The 18,639-nt window shown below is 33.5% G+C and overlaps 1 protein-coding gene across 4 annotated transcripts; it reads left to right on the forward strand.

Annotated features, from left to right (window-relative positions):
* Nucleotides 1-7,555: 7,555 nt before the first annotated feature.
* LOC133293434 (auxin response factor 8-like) lies at nucleotides 7,556-18,639 on the forward strand. Of its 4 annotated transcripts, XM_061492004.1 has the most exons (15): nucleotides 7,556-7,909; nucleotides 8,054-8,232; nucleotides 8,454-8,569; nucleotides 8,744-8,842; nucleotides 8,939-8,995; nucleotides 9,089-9,244; nucleotides 9,321-9,405; nucleotides 13,204-13,294; nucleotides 13,391-13,555; nucleotides 13,641-13,763; nucleotides 14,335-14,410; nucleotides 15,422-15,569; nucleotides 16,516-17,522; nucleotides 17,611-17,801; nucleotides 17,985-18,639. In XM_061492004.1, exons 2-15 carry the CDS (start codon nucleotides 8,190-8,192, stop codon nucleotides 18,160-18,162), a joined length of 2,535 nt encoding a protein of 844 aa, XP_061347988.1. In that variant the 5' UTR covers nucleotides 7,556-7,909; nucleotides 8,054-8,189; the 3' UTR covers nucleotides 18,163-18,639. The 4 variants fall into 4 exon arrangements, with proteins under 4 accessions (XP_061347988.1, XP_061347991.1, XP_061348007.1 ...); XM_061492007.1 differs by having other exon boundaries at nucleotides 7,556-8,232; nucleotides 8,457-8,569; XM_061492023.1 differs by lacking the exons at nucleotides 7,556-7,909; nucleotides 8,054-8,232; nucleotides 8,454-8,569 and having other exon boundaries at nucleotides 8,943-8,995; nucleotides 17,985-18,638.

Raw genomic sequence — 18,639 nt, forward strand, 5'->3', positions numbered from 1 at the left:
CATTTTAATCTCTTAAATAATTTGTTATGGCGTTATCTTTAGCGCAAACGATAAGACAAAAGACATTATAAAGTACAAGACCTCAAATAGTCTGATTAATCTGTTAATGCCGTGGGAACATTGAAACAGTGTCAAAATAAACAATAAATTAAAAAGAACAAACTAATTTGTTGGCCAACAAGATCAACTTAATAATGTCTCACGCAGGAACGACAACTTTTATTGTTACCACTTACCATGCTTGGTCTTGAAACTTCCACAGTTTAATCTGCTCGGGTAACTTGTAAGAAAAGTTACCATCAATTTATACTCTGTTTGAAACAATCCCTTTTTTTGTTTTCATTTTTATTTTTTTTCTAACAACTTGAAACAAAAACATTCCAGAATGTGGTTGCTTGGCTTCTATGATGGAGTTCAAGGCATTTAGAAGGATAGTGCCCCACAAGAGAAAGATGCATGTGGGCCCCAGTCCTCCATTTCGACTTTTTATTGCTTATACCCTCCAATCTTTATTTGTTTTGTTTTCTAGTAAGAAAATGGAGACTAAAGATAACGCCATTTCGATAATTTTTAGTGGAGGAGCTAATAAGACGGGGCAGATAAAATTTCATAGTTAGGACTTCGGAGGGTCATCCTCATACCTTTGTTTTTTTTTTTTGGTTTTTTTTTTAAAGGGAGCTTTTTAGAGAGGAGGCCACCGTAAGGAAACACAAAGCGCAACCCCTTCCTTACAATCACAATTAGATAGATAGAGATAGCTATAAAACACTAAGGCTTTGTTTGGGAGTTGATTTTTAGAGGGGAAGAAAAGGAAAGAGAAGATTTTATTAATCTCTTTCCTTGTTTGTGAGTTTAAAAAAATGAATGGGGGAGGGAATTGGAGATTTTTGTAAAATCCTCCAAAACCTTTTTCACCCTTAAAATTAAAGTTCCCCCAATTTGGGGGGTTTAAGGGTGAAAATATTGAAAATTACTTATCTATCCTTAGCATTAAAATATAAAAATTACATAAATATGAATCATTTTTAAATGTGATATTATTAGAAAAGTCTCAAATACTGACCGAATTTATCGATGAAACATATTTCGTCGAAAATAGTAACGAAATTTTTAACAAAAATCACATTACGTCGAAAATAGAGACAAAACAAGATTTGGCCAAAATCACTAACATAAATTTTTTTAGAAAAAAATTCTTGATAGAATCTGAATTCTGTTAAAACTTTCAACAGCAATATTTCCATCGAAATTTTTTGACATAAAACAATTTTTTAAATAAATTTGTCGAAAATATTTTCGTCAAATTTTTTTACGGAAAATATTTCCATCAAAATTTTTAACGGAATCTAAACATTTCCAACAAAACATTTCCGTAAAAAATTGTGACGAAAAATATTTTTATAAAAAATTCTGATAGAAATTCTTTTTTGTCAAATTTCTTTACAGAATCTAAATTCTGTTAAAATATTTGACAAAAAAACATATTCGTCGAAATTTGTGACGAAGAATATTTCACTCTAAATTTTTAACGAAACACATTTCCATTGAAAAATTTTCGTAAAAAAATTTGACTGAAAACATTTCTATAAAAAATTCGTCAAAATTCTTTACAGAATCTAAATTACGTCAAAAGTTTTCGACGAAAATTTTTCGTCATACTTTTTGAGAAAAAATATTACCGTCAAAATTTTCGACGAAACATATTTCCATCGAAAATTTTTGACGAAAAATTTCCAATAAAAATATTTCTATCAAAATTTTCAACAGAACACACTTTCGTCAAAAAATTTTGACGAAAATTATTTCCGTAAAAAAATTCGACGAAAAAATAATTTAGTCAAAATTATTTACGGAATCTAAATTCCGTCGAAAGTTTCACAGAAAACATTTCCCTCAAAACACAGAAACATTTCCCTCAAATTTTTTGAAAAAAATATTTCTATTGAAATTTTCATTGGGACATATTTTCATCGAAGATTTTGGACGAAAAATATTATGTCAAAATTTTTGAAGTAATTCTTTTTTGCGTCAAAACTTTTGATGGAATTTTTTCGTCGAAAATATTTAACAAATCATTTTCGTCTTCCGTCAAAAAATTTGATAGAAAATATATTTTTTTTAAAAATTTCATCGGATAAAAATTCTGTCGCCTTTCGATGAAAAGTATTCTTACGAAAAAAATATTTTTTTGACGGAATTTTTGTCATTTGCAACGTAGAATTTTCGTTGAAAATATGATCTTTTTTAGTAGTGTAAAAAATACATAAATAATTTTGTTTAAAAATTTTAAATTTAAATTTATCTATAAAATATAAAAATGATATTAATTTAAAAAAATGGTAAAAGTGTAAAAATATCTCATTGACCCTCTAATTTCTCCTTTACCATTTTTTTAACTCCCAAAGAAAGGAAGGGAATACCCTCAAATTTCCTTCCCTTCCTTCCCCTCCCTCTCCCTTGGATCCCCTTCCTTCTCTTCTCGTCCAAACTCCCAAACAAAGCCTAAGGGGGTGTTTGGTATGTAGAATATGATAGAAATCTTGGGAATGTGAGGTTTCAATTTTTGTTTACTATGTTTGGTATGGAGAATATGATAAAATGCAAGAATAATTTTGTTCCCGTGAATCTATTTTTCAACATGACATGGGGAAAAAAAATCTCATTTGAAAGGTAGTATTATTTTTTACCCAAAACCATGAAAAGCATTTTACCTTTTTTAGACAAAATTGCGCTTCAGATGTCTTAAAAATTTGTTGCAAGAAACACAAAATCGTCATTTTGCTTCAAAATCACATCAATATTTTATCACCAACCAAACAACATCAGTAAGATTAACTCAACTTTCTTGGTATAATTTTGGCATACCAAACACTTTTTCATAATTTATCTGGGCAAAAATGTTTACCACCATATTCGTAGAAAAAAAATTTCTCAGTAAAAAAAAATATCTCCTATACCAAACTCCCCCTAAAGAACTCAGAAAATTCTACTATAACTAGAATTATTATAATAAATTTAGATTTATTTTGTCACAAAAAATGGTTCTATTATAATATATAAATATAAAATATATATTCAAATTAATAGTTAGGGTAGCCTAAAGTATCATTTGGAAAATCGAGCCCACAACCTCAACTCTAATACGAAATATTGGATTGATCAGGGTTTACTAAATCAAAAGTTATAACTTTTAATCAAGGGGTAGGTTATATTTACAAAAAAATTTGTTTACAAATTATACTATTTTTTCCCGGGAGAAGATAGTATAATTTGTAAAAATTTGTACAAAAAATTTGTAAACGGATCATTCCTCTTTAATCAAAGTTATAACATCAGAAGTTCTTATACTAGTTGAATTTTTATTTTCTTTTGAGTTAGATTTCCAAGTTGAATTATATTCAGACATATTAATTTCAGTCCATTGCAAATAGTATATTTTAGATGTCAAATGCTAACTATAATATGTGTTCCATCCCCGTGATTGATATAGGATCTGAAGACCGGTGATATCTATGGAAGAAATAACTGTAAATAGTGGCAGATTATTGTGTACAAAATCATCCCTGTCACTTTTTTCATAATCATTTACCCTATCTCTAAAATTTTGAATCATTTATCCTCTGACTTAAAGTTTTTTTATCATTTACCCCCTAAGTGAGGGGGATAAGTGATAAAGAAATTTTAAGTTAAGGGAATAAATGATAAAAAAAATCTAAATAAAGATGTAAATGATTGAAAAAATTTGTGAGGGGTAAGTGATAATTAAGAAAACCCGTAAAGGTTTTTTTTGAAGTTTTCCCTAATATAAATGTATATACATAAAGTTTAACTCTTTATTTATAAAGAATATTTAAAAAAGTTGAAAGAATTTCGTGGGAGGACACAAACTCTTTAATGGATAAGGGTGAAATATAATTGACTTGAGCTCTTATACTTTAGAACCTCTAAGACTTATTATATGGATCCTTAACAATAAATGTGTTAACATTATATATCAATTGAATATGGGAAATATTATATTTATAAATTTTTTGTTTACAGATTCTTATAAACTACACTAAGTATGACCGATCATACTTTAATCAAGAGTGTATGACCAGTCATACTTATTGTAATTTGTAAAAAAAAATTGTAAACAGATCCTTCTCCGTTAAATATATGTACAAAATACTTCTTATATTATGATGACTTAAATAATTCTTTTCCTTGAATTAGATTTCGAAATTGACTCATATTAGTCTTTTATAAATTGTGATGTCATGCTTATACACCATGTTTATAATATAGTTTTGTTTTTCAAATGTGTTTAAGGTTTGCAATGGTATATTCTGCTGTTAAACTTTTTTATTTTTTTTGTAAAGACATATTTTTAATTTTGTTATCGTTATTATTGTCGTTACTTTTATAATTGCTTATGTAATCATTGATTTTGTCATAACTGAAACTCAAATGCTCATTTTAAGGTTACAAAACAACATGATACAAATATAAATATATTTTATTCTCGCTCACACTATTATTCATCATTTTAGAATCTTGTGCTTGGAATGATTTAGTTGTTTGATTTTCTTTTCAACAATAAACATCTCTTTATTCATCTAGAATAAAAGTGATGCTACCCATAAGAATTGCATTAATCAGGATTTGCCTTTCGAAATTTTGAGCTGGTTTCACTTTTTTTTTGGGATTTTAGTTTATCATGTTACATAAATACTATTTATCATTCCTGCTGATACATCAAAAATCTCACTTTTTTTATTTTTATTTTTATTTTTCTTCTTTTAAAGTGGCCCACCAAAATCTCTTCTCTGCAGGACTACTGTTCATTTTCCGGTAACATAACAAACTAAAAGCCCTTTTTTTTTAGTAAAAAGAGCTGGTTTCACTTTACATACGAAATAAACAGTGAACATAAAATTATTTTTAAAAATAAGTTAATTTTCATAAGAAATGGGATCCTGAAAACAATAGCTAGTATGAAAATATATATTGCATTAGAATTAAATAATTTTTGGATCGGTTTACTTGTATTTTAAATAACTAAGTTGCTATCAAATGATGATAGTTCAGTTGGAGCATGAGAGGTGAGCCGATGGAATGAGAGCATATGTTCGATCCAAAAATTATTTAAACTGCACTGAACAAAATAGTTTTCCATAAAGGATACATGCGATTTATCCAAAAAATAAAATAAAAAACAAGTTGCTTAATATAGTAAAAGAGAGGCCATTTGTTTCAAAAATATGATTTTTACATTCCGTTTACGATAATATCTGAAAATTTAAAATTTAAAAAAATTCAATTTTTCGAAAATCCGAAAAAATACTTCGTACCAAAACGAATGCATTATTTTCTGTCCCACTTTATTATATCATTTATTTTATCAAGTGTATGCCTTGTTCATGTGACAATGCTAACAAAAAGTACAAGTAATTAATATATTAATTAGTTACTTATAATTCTCAAAGAGATTGATGATTTTCCTTGATTTTATGAGGGGGAGTATCTTTCTCTAATTTGAACCATTTTTGTCATAAAATAAATAAAATTACTTGTACTGTATGTGAAAGCGTTTAAACTCTGGAACATCTTTTACTGAGATTGGACTACATGACAACATTGTGTTTGAATTTAATTTTGGTGATCTGAAATTTGAACTTTTGAAGCCATATAATTGTAGCTGTAGGGTAACCCATCAAATATTCTGTGTTATTAAAACTCAAAAGAACGGAAGATTTTTTTTTTTTTTTTTGAAAACATAGAACGGAAGATCTTTAATGGTTTAATTACTAACTCTTTGCTTTTGATAACGGGTGAAATTCCAAAAATTCAATTCATCCTCCATCAATAAAGTTCAATTGGGTTCTCATTCTCAATACTTAGAATGAATTATTTACCCTCTATTTGACTGCTCTACCATATTATAGGCCCAAAGAAGATGCACACCAGCGTAAAAATCTCTACCCTGCTCCAATTCATACTCTCCCTTTCTTCTCCCTAAGGTTAAATTGGGTCTATAAATGCCAATACTTCACTATGATTTTGGGGTTGCCTATACATTAATGATTCTTCTCATAAGTGCAATGGCCTTAAATATGATTTGGCCAGGTAATTAGGTTTGTTTGAAAATTTAGATGATAACTATTAATGTAATGTTACTTTATTTAACAGACATGTTGGTATAAAATAGATTATAAGGCAATTAACATAACAAAATTACACATATTGATTTACAAAAAAAAAAATACACATATTGAGAGTGTGGGTGAATACAGGTATTTTTAACTGAAGAGAGTGAGATTGCTGAAATCAAAAATAAAGTCGATATATATATATATATATATATATATATATATATATATATATATATATTTTAAATTCTTACCATCAAGTGCCAATTGTGAGACAATTTTTAATTTCTTTCATATCTTTCTCACTTTAGCTGTGTCACTAGTATCTGCACAGTGGCATTACTACGTTATTGTATAAGGAATTTCAGATTTCATTGAATTATTCATTATTATCTGAATGGTAGGATTTGGATGCAAATGGGAGAGGAAAGAGAAACTGAGAAAGAGAGAAGGGAAGGGATACACATAACATAACCATCAATGACAATCTCTCTGCTTTTAACTTTTTCTGGCTACTTATCACGCCTCGCACACACTCTCTTCCCTGCCCATCCATTTGCGTGGTACTCTCTATCCTTCTCTCCCACTTATTATTTTTTTTTAATATATATTGATATTAATTATTTTTTTTTTGAAGTGAATTGATTCCAAATATTTTTACAAACTTTGATTCTTTAAATTATTATGTTGACTTCGATTTCTGGTGATGGATATAGAAAAGATTTTATTAGGATATGCTATAATCACGATCGCGTTATCTCTTTGTTTCGAGAAAATTAGTTTTTGACTTTCGGCCGGAAGATATCTTTGAAATAATTTTCAAAAAAAAAAACTATAAAACTAATGTTGAATTGAATTTTAATCGTAATTAGAACTTTTTAATTCAGTTCAAAAATATATTTGATAAAATTTTATTAATCTCATGTTAAAAGAGATAGTTATCTCATGTCATAGAAATAAATTAGTGAACTCCACCACCTGAAAAAAAAAATGACACAATTATTGAAGAATGTGAAAGAAAAAAAATTTATATCATGTAACATAAGAATAATTTTTCTCTTGACAAAAATTAAACTGCATTAACATTTATCATTATTATTATTTTTTCTCTCTTTATTAGATATTTTAATTTCTTTTAATAATAATTTATTTTTATTATTATTTGTGGTAATATTTTTCTCTCAATACTCCGTACTCTGACAACGACCACTGAAGGATGGTGGCACATGCCTGCTGTCACATCATGCACCAACCAACGGTCAAGATTCACATGTACGGATTATCCAACGGTTCAGATTCGTTCTGTCGAATACACTCTCTCTCTCTCTCTATCTCTCTCCTGCACCCATGTCCAGGTTGGTCGGGACCCCCTTATATATGGCAAAGAGCCAAAGACCCTGCCTTTACTTTCTCTCTCTCTTCACTGTGCATTTCAAACCCAAAAATCCTCACTTGGGTCTCAATCCGAAAGTGATAGGCCACAAAAGAGAGCCTTTACTTCAACAGTCACTTGTGGCCGCTTCATTCATATTGATATTCATGCTTTCTTTCCCTTGTGTTCCTTTCATGGCGATCTCGAACAACGTGCCACCCTTGTTGTTGTTGTAGCTTGTCAGTTGTCTCCAATTGGGTTCCACTTCTGGCTCATGATGGCTATGGGTTTGCTTGATATTTTACAAAACAACGGGCCCTGCTTTTTCTTACTACCAGATTCTTCTAATCCCACCTACCCCTTTTGCTGCTGTTCAGGGTTAATTCTTTTCTGGGTCTATGCTGTGGTGGGGTTCTGAGTTCTCTCTTCTCTTCTCTTCATGTTGTAACTCCTGGATCCCCTCCTACTAGTTTTGGGGGTTCTCTTTGATATTTGAAGTTGGTTTTTTTTTTTTTTTTTTTTTTTTGTGGGCATGGATTGCATTGGCAAGTCGGAGGGAGATGTGGGGGAATGCAATAATGGCTTTGAGCTAATTGAGGATTGGGGCTCTGAGCTAGGGTTCCACGTGTTTCTGTGATTGCTAAATACTGTGTCTTCAAAAGGAGGAAAAAAGGGTAAAGCTTGATATGAAGCTTTCAACATCAGGGTTGGGTCAGCAGGGACATGAAGGTATGCACCCCATTTTCTCTCTTTTCCTTAAAAAAAATCATTTAGCACCCTACTCTTTGCTCTTTGTTGGGGCGGGCTTCAAGTTATACATATGTAAATTAATATTTTGTGTCCCTTTCAAAGCTCTTTTGTGTTTGCTTCAACATCCTTGTGAGTGTTCTTTCCTTCTTTTTTTCTTTTTTTTTCTTTTTTTGATAATTTGATTCGTCGAATGATGAAAGGAGGGGAGAAGAAATGTTTGAATTCTGAGCTATGGCATGCATGCGCGGGTCCCTTGGTGTCCCTACCAACTGCAGGGACTCGTGTGGTTTACTTCCCTCAGGGTCATAGCGAGCAGGTGCTTTTCTATATTCCCTACTCTACTATGGTTTCAATTTTGTCTATTTTGTATGGTATGGAAGATAGATAACTTTTCTTGCAAACTTGGGATTGGAAACAATTCAATCTAATTACGTATGGTAGATTTTATAAATGGAAATTGAACTGATCGTGTACGAAACAATGATTCTAGGTTGCTGCCACAACTAACAGAGAAATTGATGGGCACATACCCAATTACCCGAGCTTGCCACCCCAGTTGATTTGCCAACTTCACAACGTTACAATGCATGTGGGTAGTATATCTTCCATGTAGTTCAGATAGTTGAGTTACTTTTACCTCCCATTTGAGTAAACTCAGTGAACTAAAACATGCATTAATTTTCAGGCAGATGTTGAAACAGATGAAGTTTATGCTCAAATGACACTGCAGCCATTGACTCCGGTATCCTGCTCTTCTTTGACAGCTTGTTTTATTTGTAATGATCGTGTTTCTTGTCACTGGAGTTGAAATTTGTGTTCATAATTGTGCGTGTAGCAAGAGCAGAAGGATACGTTTCTTCCTATGGAATTGGGCATTCCAAGTAAGCAGCCCTCAAATTATTTTTGCAAGACATTAACTGCAAGTGACACCAGCACACATGGAGGGTTCTCTGTTCCTCGTCGTGCAGCTGAAAAAGTTTTCCCTCCACTGGTAGTGTCCACATTTTTCCTTTGTATTTCATTCTGGTTAGATATAGATTTATTTCTGTTCTATTTGTGTTGTACAGGATTTTTCGCAGCAGCCACCTGCCCAAGAACTAATTGCTAGGGATCTCCATGATGTTGAGTGGAAGTTTCGACATATTTTTCGGGGTAAGATTCTAATTCTTTGTTGACTCCATTCTTATTATGATGTTATTTTATAATGAGTTTCATTATGTTGAAGACGATTATAATAAGATTTCTTGTTCTCTTTATTGTAATGGCCTGCTTTACATAACAAAAAAGCTAGCATCATACAGAGATTGAAATCTCTGCTTTATGCTATAGTAGTTGACAGGGATGAAACGTTCTTGTGGCATTAGGTCAGCTAAGTCTTGTTGTATGATGGTACTTTGCCTTGTCTCCGTAAGTTTCCTCTTAATTAACAGTTAAATGATTTGATTTATGTTTTGCATTTTTTTTTCTAACTTTCTAAACATTTTTTAGATTAGAGCTTGTGTTGCTTCCTAGGGAAATATACCCCCGAAGAAATAATTGTATTTTAGAATGGACTGAAGGTTCTTTGGTGTGAGAGTTTGAAATTGTATTTTTTAAGTGAATAACATTTAAGAAAGAAGGATGTGCATTAAGGTAGTTCACCACCCCTGACAAAATCTGACTCTATTCTGAAGAGTTTATTGTCTGATATTTTCCTCGAATGCCAGGCAGATTAGTAGATAAACGTTTCCTTTATTGTTGTTAAACTGCATTTAAATAATCCTTTTTCCATACTTGCAGGAATCCTTAAATAGACAGATGCTTTGGACATATTTTGACTGACTTATTAACTGCTTATTAATACATCCCGATGGAAATATTTGAAACTAAAATTTACTATTTAAGAAATGTCTCGCTCTCTATTAATGACCTTGGAAACAATTGTGGAAGATAGCAATCCTCTGGAATCAACTGGATAATTATGGTGGAAAATTAAATTTTATATTCTTTTTGGGCCTTAACTCTTGATCCCTCTCAAAGAAACCACAGTTGGTGAAAAACTGAAGTAGTAATCCATAGATTGTCTAGAGAATTGATAATTGCGCTGCCATGTGACAAGATCTTTTGTTAAGTTCTAAGAATTGGTATGAATTTTGTTCCTGTGGAACATGCTATTCATCAAGCATATCTTCAGAAACATATGTTTTCTTTGGCATTTATGAAATCCTTAGAGGTCTGGCAATATGAATATTTGCATTAATTATCTTTACCAATGACGTCAAAATTGTGTGTTGGATCATAGTATTGTTTGGTTTTATGATTTTTGCAAACTGCCCTGGTCCTGATCACATTCAAGAACTTGTTATTATGAGATCGCATAGGATTGACATGCTGGGTTGTGAAATCTGTGGGATCCAACAAGGTCCCTCTGCTGGCTGAGTTGCCCATCTCTGAAACCTAAAACCCAAGAGCCCACCCAAAATGTAGAGAACCAAGCCCTAGGAAGACCCATTCATTTGATCCTTTCCCTAAAACTCAGCTTTGATTGTGGACTGTCAGTGCTTGACTTTGAGATCTGATTCGATCTGTGGGTGCTTATGGTTGAGTGACTTGCTGTTTTATCTGTGGGTGACAGTTGAGAGGCTTGCTGCATGTCTGTGGATGATGGTGGTGCTTCTCTCTTACTACCTCTTCTGAGCTTCTCTTCTTCAATCTGCTGGTTTGTAGTTTACTCTGACAGTATTCAGTTTCTCAACTGGAAATACAGACATCCTCCACAGTTGGCAGCGGTGCAGGTTGTGGTATCCTAATGCCTCCTGGCTAGTCAGCATGCAGAGGGTGTGCAGCTGTGTTTCTGGTTGGGTGCTGTTTGTCTTGGTGGAGTTTGATGGTTATTTGATGTTGGATGATGGCATGCGTGTGTAGTGTGGTGATGATTCAGCAGATGGGCTGTGTTGTGTTGTCAAAAAACTTATTTTTTTATATTATGAGTTGTAACTTCAACTTGAGTTGAGTTATGACTTGTGACTTTCTTATGCATTTGAATTGAAGTTTAATTAGATGTTAGTTGTGGTTTTAAGGTTATTTTTCCTATGTATGTTATATATATATATATTTTAGGTAAGGTCTTATGATCCGTATTACTATCACATGTTTTACGTGTCTAAACCCCTTTCCCAATCCTGGGTAGGATCTCAATCTTGACTATCTTGAGTAGTTGTCTCAAGATTCTGGCATGATAGTAATACGGATCATGCCAGAATCTTGAGACAACTAATTAAGGCACCTTATAATCCTAATTAATCACTGGTGTCTGCTATAACTTAAATGACTTGAATATCTAGAAAAACTCCTTTTTGTAGATGCATCAGATTCAGATATATATTGGTTTACTAATTAGCATTTTTCTTCTTCGCCTTTCATGAATTCCATGAATGTGTATGGAAAATTCATTAGCTTCAAAATTGTATGTAATATCAAGTTATCAACTAGCTCAGAATCAGCTGATCTTAAATACTGACCATCTCCAGTAGTGGTTGTCATCTGTTGTATCAAGTATCAATTGAACTGTTAATGAACAAATGATACAGTGTAGCAAAATCAGATCACTCTAGTGTTCATCCCATGAGGAACATGACTAATTCCCAAACTTTGGCGATCTAAATGTAGATTGTAACCAAGTTGATAGGTTTAATAGGAGACTTTGCAGTTGTAGAAATTACAGTCTTTTGGGTCCGTTTAGTTTCATTACTTTATTGAAGAAGGTCTAAACAACTTTTGAATCATTTGAATCTGAATTTTATCCAATAGGAAATGAAATGGTTCTGTTAGGAATCTATCTTTTGCTTTAAATGAAGGGATTGAGTCAAATCCTTTTGGGGTGAAAAAATCTGTCAATGGATAAAGCATACCCAGGTAGTTAAGGTTCTGGCTTTGCCTCTTCTTGGCTAACCTTATATTAATTTTCCTCTAAAAGCTGTATTTTCTTTTGCAAAATGCCCAAAAAGCTTCTAGGTCACACAAATGAAATCACAAATAGAACAATTGAGCAAACACAACTATTTGCCATGGCAAATACATCAAAGATTGCTGGTGAATCTGTATATTAGTTCATTTATGTACACTTTTATTTGACTCCTTAAAATAAGACATTTTACAGAAATGGCAGCCAGCTTAATTACCTTCTGACAAGGAGCATTAGCTTCTGAAAATGAAGTTCCAAAAATTATGCCATCAGTCTTCCACTGGGCCTCTTTGCTGTAGATTTTGATTTTGTACCTTGTTAGGGTAACTTCTTTCTATTAATTTTCTTCCAATATTTGGTAGGATGTGATTTGCAAATGTTTTAGAAAAGAGAGGAGCCTATCTGATTCTTTAACTACTTACTTTCAAATGACCCTTTGGTATCTATAGAAGAGGGATTTGTGAATTTCTTGAGGAAGTTCTCAGAAGAACCTTCTATTTATTTATGATTTACAATCTTTAATTTTAGGAAACAAGGAAAACAAGGATATCAGGGAATTAAGAAAAATAATACAAATCAAATCGTAATTATTTACAGTGCATACATTCTCTGAATAGGAGATACTTTCCAACACTCCCGTACAAGGTGGAGCATATAAATTACATGCATCAAGTTTGTTTCAAATGAAGTGTATTCAAGGTCCCTGTAGTGACTTTAAGAGGATATCAGCAAGCTGATCAGTAGAATTAACAAATAAAGTGGCAAATAATTTCTACATGCTTGGCCCACTCTTGGAAGTCTAGATTTTGTGCAATATTTTTCGTTTTGATTAATTTTTTGGAAAAGTAAAAAAAAAATTTAAAGCTCTCAGAAAAGATTCTCATTATAAGTTGTTTTGAATACAAAATAAACTAATTGAAATACACTCTTATATTTGACTTAAGATTGTTAGCCTAGTTGTATCTTCTGCGCAATATGATATGTCTATTACTTGTTTATCATCTCAGGACAGCCAAAACGACACCTTCTTACAACGGGGTGGAGTGTATTTGTTAGTGCCAAAAGACTCGTGGCTGGAGATTCTGTGCTTTTCATATGGTATTTATTTCTTTTTACCTTTTTTGGCTACCTTTTCTTCCCTTTGGATGATGCAAACTTCTTGATTATCCTTTCTATATGCATTTTAATTGTTAGGAATGAAAAGAATCAGCTACTTTTGGGAATACGTCGTGCCAATCGACCACAAACTGTTTTGCCATCATCAGTTCTATCCAGTGATAGTATGCACATTGGCCTTCTTGCAGCTGCTGCCCATGCTGCAGCAACTAATAGCTGTTTTACTGTGTTCTATAATCCAAGGTTGTGTTTGCTGTCTTCATTTCCACTTATGATACTTATTTATTAGAAATTATAGTGCTTCTTTTGACACCTACATCATTGGCAGGGCTAGTCCATCTGAGTTTGTCATACCACTTTCAAAATATATCAAAGCTGTGTACCATACACGTGTTTCTGTTGGTATGCGTTTCAGGATGCTTTTTGAGACTGAAGAATCAAGTGTCCGCAGGTACCCGTAGTCATCAATTATCTTTTCTTAAGCATATATTGATTTTTTGGTAAAAACTGTAGACATATTTCCTGCAGCTCTTGGATCTATCTATTGTATTTTGCAAGGCTAAATATGGTTATGAATGTGTATGACAGAAGCTGTATCTATTAAAATACCTTATCTATAATGAGGTTGATATGGCATCTACATCTGTGATATCTACGGAGGCAAGTTTATTGATAGCTGAATTTATGGTTATAAAATAGATCTACCAGGCTCCAGAGCAATTGGAAATGGGTCAATTGCCTTTTTTCTTTCTTTTTACAGCTTTAAATTTTGGGATTTGAGAGAAAAAAAAGTTAGCAGCTGCAATCTGAAGGCAGTGGAAACCAACTTGTTAAGTGCTATTCTGTGGTAGTCTGGTACTGTTTCTTTTGCCTATGCTTACATGTGTTTTGATTTTGGGAGGTGAGAATTCCAATCTAAAGACGGTGGAAATTGAGGGCCAAATATTATTCTTTGATAGTGTGGTGTGGCACCATACTATTTTGCCTTTACTTATGCATAAGTTTTCACCTTTGTCTTGCAGGTACATGGGTACAATAACTGGCATATGTGACCTGGATCCTGTTCGTTGGCCGAATTCTCATTGGCGATCTGTTAAGGTAAATAAGTTCATAATCTAATTGTTAAAGATTCTCAAATATCAACAGTTAGATAAAAGTTACATTAGGGTATAAATAGTTAGAACAATTAGTTAGTTGGAGAGGTTGGAAGGCCAGGGGTTTAACTTAAATAGGAGGAGGGGTAGAAGGGAGTGCATGCAGAATTGTTAGCATTAAGAAAACAGAGCAGTGGCTCAGTTGTATGGGAGAAACCCAACCCTCGGACGAGATCTCTCGCCTTTTCTGATTGATATTCAATTATCAACAAAGATTTGCTCTTTTTCTATCTTTGGAATGATTTTTTTGTTAGCGTTTGTGAGTTCGTAACAGTAATGCATAAGATTGGGTAGCAGTTTATATGATGCCTTCTGCTGAATGAAATTTAATGCCCCTTTGCAATTATAGACATAACTATAAGAGGGTGAACCTTGGTATTATGCTAAGGTTGCTGCTTGTGACCATAGATTCTAGTTGAGAAGTAGCCTCTCCAGCTCTCCGTTGCCCAGAGGCCCTAATTTGACAATGTTGGGAAGTGGAAACATTGTGTATAACGAGGACGATCTCCTCAAAGTAAATTAACTTTTCAAGACTATTCAAATTTCTTGATCAAGTAGCTGACTTTTGTAGCCTTAATACATGATACAGCAGAGCTCATCATATTCAATATTGATATCACCTTCGTCCCAATGCCAAAAAACTCACCCCCTGAACTATTCAAATTTGATAGCTGCACCTTATCCTTGTTCTGCAGCTTTTTGGTTCTGCTGATGCTTATTATTAGTAATATGTAAATAAGCAGAAGGTAATAGGTATAATACACTGTTTCTTTGTGCCTGTCCAGAAAAGATAGTGACAGGGTTTTAATGGGTCCAGGTTTTTTAATTTGTATTCCATGCCTTAAAAGTGAGGGGAAAATTTCATTCGATGTTTGAAGAAGCTCATAACCTGGCATCTTTATGGGTCATCTTTTCGTACTTTTCTTGACCCTGTTTTTTCATCCTTTGTTGATAGGTTGGTTGGGATGAATCAACAGCCGGAGAGAGACAGCCACGGGTATCTTTATGGGAAATTGAACCTTTAACAACATTTCCAATGTATCCATCACTATTTCCCCTCAGATTGAAACGCCCATGGCATCCTGGCACCTCATCTTTTCATGGTACATATTTTTCTCGACACTAATTTTTTGGTTGTTTATCTTCCTTCTAATTGTGATGTACGTTGTAGAAACAATGGTATGATGACACTAATGCTATACATCAACATTTCCTTTATCCCAATCTAGTTGGGATGGGCAATAACGAACCCATATAAAAGCAAGAATGCTATGATTGGATGAAAGAAAGGATTTTTTTTTTTTTTTCATTTTTGAAGTGAAGAAAAAATGAGATTTTGCAATTGTGTTCATATTTACATTTCTCCTTTTTCTCTTTATTTCAAAAAAGGAAAATTTACAGATTTTCAAATAAATCCACCCCCCCAAACCCTCTCTTTTTGTCTTTCTTGCAATCAATAATGTAAACTTTTTATAAAAAATTATATTAGTTGAATTTTGAAAGCTCAAATTATTCTTTCTAACAATTGATTTATAAATGGAAATCAAGTTAGCCACATTAGGTTTCTATTATTCATATTTCACCCATTCTTCATGTCCAAAACACAAGGGGATTATATTTCCTTGTGTTTATCTGAATTTAGTTGCCCTATTATCTCCTGGGCCCTCATTACAAAAGGTGCTGTGGTGGTTTTGAGGACACTTCTTCTGTCTCCTTTCTTTACAAAGGATCTTGAAATCCTCTCTTTTTGTCTTTCTTGCAATCAATAATGTAAACTTTTTATAAAAAATTATATTAGTTGAATTTTGAAAGCTCAAATTATTCTTTCTAACAATTGATTTATAAATGGAAATCAAGTTAGCCACATTAGGTTTCTATTATTCATATTTCACCCATTCTTCATGTCCAAAACACAAGGGGATTATATTTCCTTGTGTTTATCTGAATTTAGTTGCCCTATTATCTCCTGGGCCCTCATTACAAAAGGTGCTGTGGTGGTTTTGAGGACACTTCTTCTGTCTCCTTTCTTTACAAAGGATCTTGTTACAGATGGCAGAGATGAAGCAACTAATGGGCTAATGTGGCTGAGAGGTGGACCTGGAGACCAAGGACTCAATTCCCTGAATTTTCAAGGTGCTGGTTTGTTGCCCTGGATGCAGCAGAGACTGGATCCAACTTTGCTTGGAAATGATCATAATCAGCAGCAGTACCAAGCCATGTTGGCTGCTGGTTTGCAGAACCTAGGGAGTGGAGATCTCTTGAGGCAACAAATGATGAATTTTCAACAGCCTTTCAATTATCTTCAACAATCAGGAAACCCCAATCCTCCTCTGCAACTTCAGCAGCAGCAAGCAATCCAGCAATCCGTATCTTCTAATATCCTGCAGCCACAAGCCCAAGTATTGGCAGAGAACCTGTCTCAGCACCTCCTTCATAAATCACACAACAATCGAGAAGACCAAACACAACAGCAGCAGCACACTTATCAAGATACGCTTTTAATTCAAAATGATCAGCTCCATCAGAGGCAACACTCTAGCTTGCCTTCACCATCATATTCAAAACCAGATTTCTTAGATTCAAGCTTAAAGTTCTCTGCTTCAGTTTCGCCAGGGCAAAACATGCTTGGTTCACTTTGTCCAGAGGGGAGTGGCAATCTCTTGAATTTATCCAGAAGTGGTCAGTCCATGCTGACTGAACAGTTACCCCAACCATCATGGGCCCCAAAGTATTCATCTTTGCAGGTCAATGCCTTTGGCAACTCAATGTCAAATGTGCAATATTCCGGAAAAGATACTGCAATGGTTCCACCACATTGTAACTCAGATAACCAAAATCCTACTATATTCGGTGTCAATATCGATTCATCTGGCCTTCTGCTCCCTACCACTGTCCCTCGTTATGCTACTGCATCAGCCGATACTGATGCATCAACGATGTCATTAGGGGAGTCTGGATTCCAGGGTCCTCTATATGCTTGCATGCAAGATTCATCAGAGTTGTTGCAAAGTGCAGGGCAAGATGACCCCCAAAACCAGACACGAACATATGTCAAGGTTGAGACATAAATATTAGTCTTAGCTGCAGCTTTGTGACCCCTTGTTTTATGTAATATGGTGGTTTAATTTATTTATTTTTTCACAGGTTTACAAAGCAGGTTCAGTAGGGCGCTCACTTGACATCTCCCGGTTCAGCAGCTATCATGAACTGCGAGAGGAGTTGGCTCAGATGTTTGGAATTGAGGGTAAATTTGAAGACCCTCTTAGATCAGGCTGGCAGCTTGTATTTGTCGACAGGGAGAATGATGTTCTTCTCCTTGGAGACGATCCGTGGGAGTAAGTATGAGTCGATATTACATAATAGTGTTTTACTGAATTTGTCTTGTGATCTAAATATTTATATTCTATCCCCCAACCCTTTAAATAAGTAAAACATGCTATAATTATTTATTTCACTTGGCTAATGTTTGTTGACATTTTGTTTTTTGGTGTGTTGATTTCCTATATAAACTCTTGTAGATCATTCGTCAATAATGTTTGGTATATCAAAATACTTTCACCAGAAGAAATGCAGAAAATGGGAGAACAAGCCATAGAATCCCTTGGTCCAAGTTCAGGAGAAAGGCTGAACAGCACTGGTGCAGAATCTCATGACATTGTTTCTGGACTACCATCAATAGGCTCACTTGAATACTGAGATAATTTGAAAATGTATTCCATCAGGTCCCACGGTCAAGATGACTTCTGCATGTTTATTACTTCTGTTTGAACACTACCTATCGACCTACCTTGCATATCTGAATATAATATTCTGTATTGTCTGTTCCACTTTCGCCATTGTTATTATTTCTATGAGGACTGTTGAGATTCTTAAAAAGAAAATTATGATGAGAAACTTAGGACATATTCTTGTGCCAATTTGTAACGTGTGTATGTACTGAAAGCTGGAAATATAGTGCTACTGCAGTTGTAGCATTTGATTTACCGCTTGCATGAACTGTACACTAGAAAGAAATCTAGAGAATGCTGTATTTATGCGCATATTTTCACGCTTACCAATGGTGACATTGCTTACAAGTTTAGTGGTTGAACTTTCACCTCACTGTAGGAATTCACTAATTATTTCAATTGCCGCTAGTATTTACCATTTAGTTGTGGCAGCTTCTCAAACGAT

Source organism: Gastrolobium bilobum, unplaced genomic scaffold (genome assembly GCF_033153095.1).
Source record: "Gastrolobium bilobum isolate Gb01-03AN ecotype WA unplaced genomic scaffold, APGP_CSIRO_Gbil_v1 utg909, whole genome shotgun sequence".
NCBI classification, from domain to species: domain Eukaryota; kingdom Viridiplantae; phylum Streptophyta; class Magnoliopsida; order Fabales; family Fabaceae; genus Gastrolobium; species Gastrolobium bilobum.

Bases quoted from the DNA above. Each gene is read 5' to 3' on its own strand.
- LOC133293434 (XM_061492004.1), top strand. From the start codon at position 8,190: ATGAAGCTTTCAACATCAGGGTTGGGTCAGCAGGGACATGAAG. The intron at 9,245-9,320 runs GTAGTGTCCACA...TGTGTTGTACAG, and splicing joins AAAAAGTTTTCCCTCCACTG to GATTTTTCGCAGCAGCCACC. The intron at 15,570-16,515 runs GTACATATTTTT...ATCTTGTTACAG, and splicing joins TGGCACCTCATCTTTTCATG to ATGGCAGAGATGAAGCAACT.